The 8,808-nt window shown below is 24.2% G+C and overlaps 1 protein-coding gene across 1 annotated transcript in view; it reads left to right on the forward strand.

Annotated features, from left to right (window-relative positions):
* The first annotated feature begins 761 nt into the window (after positions 1–761).
* Positions 762–8,808, forward strand: part of LOC113367635 (putative gustatory receptor 28b) — a 113,158-nt gene continuing 105,111 nt past the window's right edge. The window contains exons 1-2 of the mRNA XM_026609225.1: positions 762–914; positions 1,326–1,409. Of these exons, the coding sequence (XP_026465010.1) occupies positions 762–914; positions 1,326–1,409 (237 nt within the window). The remainder of the gene's footprint in view (positions 915–1,325; positions 1,410–8,808) is intronic.

The raw sequence follows: 8,808 nt of genomic DNA on the forward strand, positions 1-8,808 counted from the left end.
CAGAATATTATCAGACTATCCAGATAATTAGACCATCTACAACATTTTTAGCCTATTCAGAATATTTTTAGATTAACTAGAACATTTTTGGGCTATATAGAATTGTTTCAGACTCTCTTAGACTTTTTAATGGTACCCAAAATATTTCTAGGCTATTTAGAATATTGTCGGACTATCCAGAACATTTTCAGAATATGTAGAACAATTATAGATCATCAAATTTCTATAACATTTTCAGATCATCTACAACATTTTCAGACTATTCAGATCATTTTTAGATTATCTAGAATATTGTTGACATATCTAAAGCATTAAAAACTTCTTAATGTTATCAAAAACTTTGCCAGACTGTCTAAAACATTTCCACAAAATCTAACCCTAAAACATTTACTGACTGTTTAGAACATTTTTGGACTATCTATTCTAAAACATTGCCAAGATAAAATTCTAAAAATTCTGAACATTCTTTTAAAATTTAGAGCCTTTACAACATTATGTGTGTAGAATCAAAAGTATAACTTCAAATTTAGAAACAAATATCTTAACCTCATTAATTTATAAAAAAAGGTCAATGTCGTCTTCCACGTGCATCTATTGTGGACATTAATGTGTACATTTATAATTACTAAATAATTAATTACTATCACACCAGAAACTTGCCGTTAAATAATCAAATTAATATCAATACTTATCAAGGTCTAATAATATAATTATAATTTAATCATTATTCGTCCAAAACTTTCACCACAAAGTGTCTGAAAATGCCAGAAATCGTACTACGAGGTCCTTTAATAAAAACCTTGCGTTTGTTGTACCTATTAGGAATACCTATTGGCATGTCGCCATATGAGATAAATAAAAAAGGAGAATTCAGTTTTTCCAAAAAATCTGTGTTCCTGGTATCTTTAGCCATGGTATACCAGTTATTCATCAGCTGGTACATGTTGATGTGTTTCGATTGTGGTAATATTTATAGTTTATCAGGATTGCTAAAATTAGTTCTGGATATAAGTGATTATTTTTGGTATTCATCAAATGTACTTTTGATTATCCTGGAATTTTTTAACCGCAAAGTGTTCAAAAACATTCTTCAAAATTTGCAGAAATATGATGACGTCAAATTTACCAACAGTTTTAGTGATAAAATGGATTATGGGAACCTAAAACGATTTATTGTTTCTAGTCATTTGTTTTTACTGGGTTTGATTGTTTTTGTTTTGTGGAGCGAAGGGGTTGTTTTGGCAGTTGATAGTTTGAAAACTTTGGTTTCTTGTATTTTGTCCAATTGTATGTTGTATTTTGTGACCCCTATTATGTTGTTGAAGGTTTTGACTATTAATTTTGTGATCCAGGAACGATTTAAGGATGTTAATCAGTTTTTGGGAGGTTCGAGGGAACTAAAAACCAAGGTAAGATATATACGTATATATTATTTGTTTGCTCCCAGGGACTCAAATGCTTCCAAATTGATTAAAAATATTATCTGCAAATTTCAAGTCTTAATATTAACTTTAAAATAGTCCGCACTTCAACCAAAGTGTCTTGGTTCGTCTTCCTAAGTGAATACTTACTTTACAAAATACATCAAATTTTTGTTGTAAATTTTTTATTTATGATTAAAATAAGCAAATGGAGTGCAGACTATCTTAAAGTTAATATTAAGAGCTAAAACTTTCAGAGATTTTTTATTTATTAATTTGGAAGCATTTTAGCACCTGGGGGCAAAAAATTCGAAAGTATCCATATTAAGGACCACCTTAATATAATATTTTGTACCCAAAGTTTATAAATGTTGTCAAAATTGCATATAAATGTTGTATTTAATATGACTTTTATTAAGTCATTTATTTTTATACGTTTTTGATATGTAAAATGCTTTTCACGACTACTTAACAAACATATTCCATTTCTAATATTTTTTTCGCCCAAAGCCATACTAATTATTTTATTACATCAATTTCCGTTTAATAAACCCTTTTAATTAACTGGTATATTTTATTGTCAATTTCCTTAATTGATATTGTATTAACTGATGACTAAAATAGATGGAGCGCTAGTGTACATAAAATTAAATCAAATAATCCAAAAATTAAAATTTTATTGTGGACATAATTAAATTTGCATACATAAAATATTTTTTTATTTATCATTAATGTAATTTTTTTTATCATTATCGATAGAAATGAAATGAGAAATTAAGAATTAGAATTCTCATTTTTTTAATTCAAAAGTGATAAGCAAATGCTGACACTTGTCATATTTTTCGGCAAAAGCTATTTTTATTTTTGAAGGTTTATCAAATATTCAAAAAGACAAAAATTTGGATTCACTAAATACTTAATTCGATTCATCAAAATATTCATTTTTGAAATATTCACAATCAAAACTTTAGCAGAATAACTACGATTTTGTACTATTTTGAGCTCAAATTTAACAAAATTATTATTAGTGTCCTTGTAAAAAATACTTTTATACATCTACTATTATTTTTCAAACAAACCATAATGACATATTCGAAGAATAAAATTTAGTTGAAAAAATATTTTTTGGAAATTAAAAAAAAAAATGAAACAAAACAAAAACATTCGTTCGTTTCGTCAACACAATCAGAAAGTTTTTTAATCATACAAATTGAATGCTTATTTCTCTCAAAAACTGTCATTTTTTGCACATTCAGCTTCTTATCACCAAAACTACTAAACCCGTCTTTGCTAAACACTAATCACCACTTTTCCCAATTATTACAAATCGAACGTTTTTTGAATCATTCAAATCGGATACTCCGTTCTCTCAAAAACTCGGTTGACCCGTGCGCCCAAAATCGTGGACGAAAACTTACTGACACACTAAACAGATACATATCATTTAATTCTGAGGTATGCCAAAATGTTCAGAAACCTCTGAAACATGAAGATATGCAAAAAAATTTGTTTTCGATTTTCGGCCCATTGCTATAATTTACCCTACGGGAAGTTAAAAAAAAGTAATAATAAATTATATAATTTGAAATTTAAATTAAATAAAATATTTTAACATTATAGAAATAAACAAGTGATAAACTATTTTATTAATTTTTAATAGAACAAATAAATTGCAAACACAAGGGCTTTGACAGGACTTAAATTTTAATTGTTCCCGCATTCTATAGAGTGCGCCACCATCTGCAGCACGTACTTTCACCACTAGGTTCAAATTCTAGATAAGATTTGAAATGAGAACAAAATAAACGCATATAAAATATCTTTTCAACTAAATCAAAAAAATGTTATATAATAAAATATCACAACAATGAATTATAAAAAAAATTACCTTTTAAAGTACGTGTATTGTAATTAGTGAGTTATTTAAAAAAAAGCAATATACCATCTGTTGAATGCAAAAAACACTAAATCAAGATCAAGAAAATTTGTTCTAAATTTACACCCCCCAGTTAAAACACCAAGCCTTAACAAAAAATCAATAAAATTTACATACACGTATAGGAACCGTCAGATAACTTTTTTTTTTTTTTTGAAAATGCTATATTTATATATACTACTGAATATTTTTTCAATCTAAATCTTTTTTATTTAAAAGTGCAATCCTTCTGGTAAATAATTGAAAATAATTTCATTGAAACAGCTGTTTAACTTTCAAATGGCTGGCAAAAAATTTTAAATTGCTGCCAATAAAGTAAAGTTATTTGACGGACTCTTTACTATCAATACAAAATAAAAATTCAGCAAAATAAATTTTTCAGCATTTTCAGCAACTTTATAAAAAATGTTAACAAAACTACTACCAGAACCCTGTTTAATTATCGCCTAGCAAAACGCAACACAACTTACACAAGCAACGTTTGCGTTTAGAACACAGGTTAAAAAAAATCATTCTACATTATAATTTTATTAAAAAAATATATATTTATTTTTAAATTTAAAAAAAAATGTCTAAAATAATAACAAACGGTTCCTTAACAAAAACATTACGCCTAATATACCTAATAGACTTACCTGTAGGCCTGTCGCCTTATATAATAAACCGAAAAGGCGAATTGTACTTCCACAAAGTTTGTACATTTGTTTCTATATTTGTATTAATTTATTTAATAACAATTCCAATAATTGTTATTAATTATTTAAACGCAAGTGCAATTGAAAAAAAAACTTTGATCTTACAAATTGTGATGGACGTTCAAGACAAATGTTGGTACTTCATGAACATACTTTTAGTGTTTTTAGAACATTGCAACCGAAAAAAAATTGTCAAAATTATAAAAAACCTACAAACCTACGATGACATGAAAGACCTAAATTATTTCAGTGTCAAATTTAATTATAAACAACTACAAAAATTTATTATTAAAATCCATGTAACAGCTTTGTTGTTCTTGTGTTCTGCAATGGCAAGTGAAATAGTGGTAGCTTTGAGGGGTGAAAATGTAAAGTCTTATTTTTTGAGTTTGTTGATTAATTTTGCGATGTATTGTGTGAAACCGTTTATGTTGATGAAATTTTTCACGATTAATTATATGGTTGAAGAGAGGTTTAAGGATATCAATTGTTGGTTGGAGAAATCAAGGAAAATTATGTATAAGGTGAGAAGATTTATATTAGGGTGGTTTTTGATATGGATTTTTAGGAATTTCTTTGTTCCCAGGGGTTTAGATGCTTTCAAAATGATAAACAAAAATCCTCTGAAAATTTTAGCTCTTAATATTAACTTTAACATAGTCCGCACTCCAACCAAAGTTTCTTATGGACATAACATGTGTAAAATTCCATTTGTTTTTTAGAATTTTATAACAAAGCGACAAGTGAATCAAAATTTTGAGTATTACACTGTATTTGGTTATTTTGATCCAAAATAAAAAAATTATAACAAAAATTTGATATATTATATAAAATAAGTATTTACTCAGGAAGAACCAAGAAACTTTGTGTGAATTGCGGACTATCTTAAAGTTAAATTAAGAGCGAAAACTTTCAGATATTGTTTTTTTATCAACTTAAAAGCATTCAAAAATATCCATATTAAGGACCACCTTGATATTTATTTTATATGACTGACATAATGAAAAACATTTAGAGAAACTTGGCCGGTTATTGGCAACTAAACTATAACTAATTTATAATATTTTATTCAAAATACTAAATAATACGTGTTTTATAAAATTCATAAAAAACTCCAAAAATATTATAAAAAAATATTTGACCAGTTAAATTAAAAAAAATAGACTTAACACATACATAATATTTATTTTTAATTTATTATTTTTAAAAGATTTCAGTGCAAAAACAATAAATAACTTACCTTGTGTGATAATTTTCTAAGACACAAGAACATGAAATCTAGAGTTCCTCAAGGTAGGATCGTAGGCTCCACTTTTGTGTTTTCCCTCAACTCATCTGCAAAATATTAATAAAACAGTTAAGTAGATGATAATGTTTAATTAAATAGTTAAAAAATATACTTAATAATGTTATAAAAAGTATGGTTGAGTCTATAAATACAACAAAACGATTTTAAAAAGTTTTATTTAAAGTATTGACCAAAAATATTTGCAAACATGTAAATCCTGAGTATTTAGGAAGAACCAAGAATCTTTGTTTGAAGTGCGGACTATCTAAAAGTTAATATTAAGACTTAAAACTTTCAGAGAATTTTTTTTTACCATTTTGGAAGCATTTGTGCCCCTGGAATAAAAAATATTCGATAACATCCATATTAAGGACCACCCTAAATATATATATATATATATATATATATATATATATATATATATATATATATATATATATATATATAATGTGAGTGCTTCTTCATATTTATTTTGTGTTTATGTCTATCATCTAATTTATTTATGTAATTACTCAAGTAATTAGACAGCTTTTTCCCTCATTGATATTATTTTACTTCCAATAATTAATATTAATTTACTTAGAGAATAATTACACGTTTTGTCATTTGCTAAACTAGTCAAGTGGAAAATTAATAAAAAAATTGCTAATATTCGTATATTAGAATTAGTAGTAGTTAATAATTGTTAATTAATAATAATAGTGTCGATATCTTTTTAATAATACATAAGAGAAATATTACAAATTAACATAAATTTATTAAAAAAAAAAATAATATGAGAAGGTTAGTATGAAAAATAATAAATAGATCGTTAAATGTTAAAGTAAATAATACTATTAATAGGTCTAATAATAAAATAATAATAAATAAGTCATGAATAATAATAAATTAAATAAATAAAATGTTATATATTAAAAAGTTAAAGAACTAATTAATGTTTTAATATACAAACAAAATTTGCAAAAATGTCTGCAAATTAATTACTTAAAAAAATTTAAATATAGAAAACTTTTGTAATTTTTGCTGAGTGTAAAAATTATCTTGAAACATCTTAATGAATATCTAAATTTAAAAAAAGAGGGTTGCCCTAAGATTTTTCTGGTACAAAATGTTAATAAATAGTAATATTAAAGTATTAAAAAAATATAAAATTGTAGTCAAATCAAAGTTATTAAACAAAATAGTAAACGTGTAAAAAAATTATATTTTAAAAATATAAGAAATCAACAAAAATTAGAATCTAATAAAAATATTTATTTCTATAATTAAAATTAATAAGTCGTGTACATTTTAAATTTTAATGGAAGTGCAATAATGCGTAGAATAAAATTAAAAAAAAAGATCTATAACTTGCATGATTTTTTTTTATAAATATGTAATAAATTTGTTTATAGATAAACTAAAATTTCAGTAAAAAAACACATTTTCTAAAAAAAATGCAATTTAAATATCTTATACGATGAATTTATTACATAAAATTAGTAAACGTTACACAAATAAAAATATAAAATATGTTTTAGAAATAGTCAAAAAATAATAAGAATCTAATAAAAAATAATTGTAAATAAAATAAATAAATTAAAAGTTTTGAACATTCTAAATTTTAATGAAAGTGCAATAATATGTAGAATAGAATTTTCAAAAAACTTTAATTACTTGCTTGATTAATATTCATTTTATTAATAAATATGTAATGAATATGTTTAAAGATTGAGATATTATGAATATTATTTTAATAAACAATAAACTTACATAAAATGCTTAAAATCGTTGATTTCAAAAAAAAAAAAAAAATGGAAAAATTACTCACAATTTCTTTCTTGTTCTAATAATTTAATAATAATATAATTTGATGATTTTTTTATAAATGAAATAAATATTTGAAGTGTTAGTAAGGTGTTAATAAATTTGAGATAATAGTCAAAGTTTTAATAAAACTTAAAACAAAACCAAAATCTTTTGAATATTTTTTGGGATATTTTGTCAATTAATAAAAAAAAATATTAAATTTGTTAATAGATTTTCACATTTTACATTTTAGTAAAATTTAAATAAAAATTTATAAAAAAATATAATGTAAAGTGTTGCAGCTTTAAATAAAAATCTTTTGGTAAACTTAAAAAAAAAACTAAAATTTTAGTAAAAAGTTCAAGAACAAAAATTGAGTCTTTCCACTTTAAACAATTCTTTCAAAACAATTCTGTTTCAAAAACTTGATGTTAATATTAGGTTGTCAAATATCTCCCTTCCGCTTTATATATATATATATATATATATATATATATATATATATATATATAAAAAAGCGGAAGGGAGATACTTGACAACCTAATATAAATGAATTTGTAACTAGAGTTTAAATAAAAAACTTTAAATATATCTCTTCCAATAATTTAAGTTCTTTAACAAAAATTGAGTTTTTTAATTTTAAATAATTCTGCTTTATTAATGTAATAATAATATTAATAAATTTGTGAATAGTTTTTAGACATTTTAAATTGCAGTGAATGTGTTTTGATAAAACTTTAAACAAAACTTTAAATTTTATCGAATATTTCTCAGCTCAGATTTGAAGACTTTCGTGCAACAGAAGAAAAGTGATACAAAAAAATACTCGATTAATTTCAGTTAAATAATTCGTTAGTTTTTTTTAAAAATACTCTATTTTTTACCACAATGTCAACAATTCTTGTACGTGGAAAACTAATAAAACACCTACGTCTCCTTTACTTATTCGGAATTCCTGTGGGCATATCACCTTATAAAATAAACCAAAAAGGCGAACTTTATTTCAACATCCAATCAATAATCCAAACAATTTTAGCATTACTATTCCAAATAATCTCACCCTTATTCCTATACAAATTACTAGAAAAAACTCACGAAGAAAAAATAAAAACCCAACTTCTAGTAATGGTAATGGACGTACAACACCAATTTTGGTACTTTATAAACATAAGCCTAGTGATAATAGAATTTTGGAACCGCCAAAAATTTTTTACTATCCTAAACGATTTGCAAAAATACGAACAAGATTCTTTTACTCCTACGAATTATAAAAAATTGAAAATAATGATTGTTAAATATCATGTGGTGGTGATTTTGGCTGTTGGTTCTTCGATTTCAAATGATCTTTTTGCTGCAAAAAATTTTTGGATGCATTTTTTGTATTCTGTGCTAAATTTTATGCTGTATTTTGTTAAACCTTTCATGTTGCTCAAATTTTTGATCATGAACTATTTGTTGAAGACGAAATTTGGTGATGTCAATACTTTTTTGGAGAGGTTGAGGGAAAAAGAAAAATCTAAGGTAAGATGGTAAAGGATTTTTATTTTGTATATATATATATATATATATATATAATATATATATATATATACGAAATTCAAATTTTATTCTCTTTGTAAAAATATATCAAGAAAATATTTTTTCTGCAAAAATTTTTGAAAGAATCACGAAAGACTTAAA

Source organism: Ctenocephalides felis, unplaced genomic scaffold (assembly GCF_003426905.1).
Source record: "Ctenocephalides felis isolate EL2017-DRISC unplaced genomic scaffold, ASM342690v1 CF-g0.4_SCAFFOLD_01170, whole genome shotgun sequence".
Lineage (NCBI taxonomy): Eukaryota > Metazoa > Arthropoda > Insecta > Siphonaptera > Pulicidae > Ctenocephalides > Ctenocephalides felis.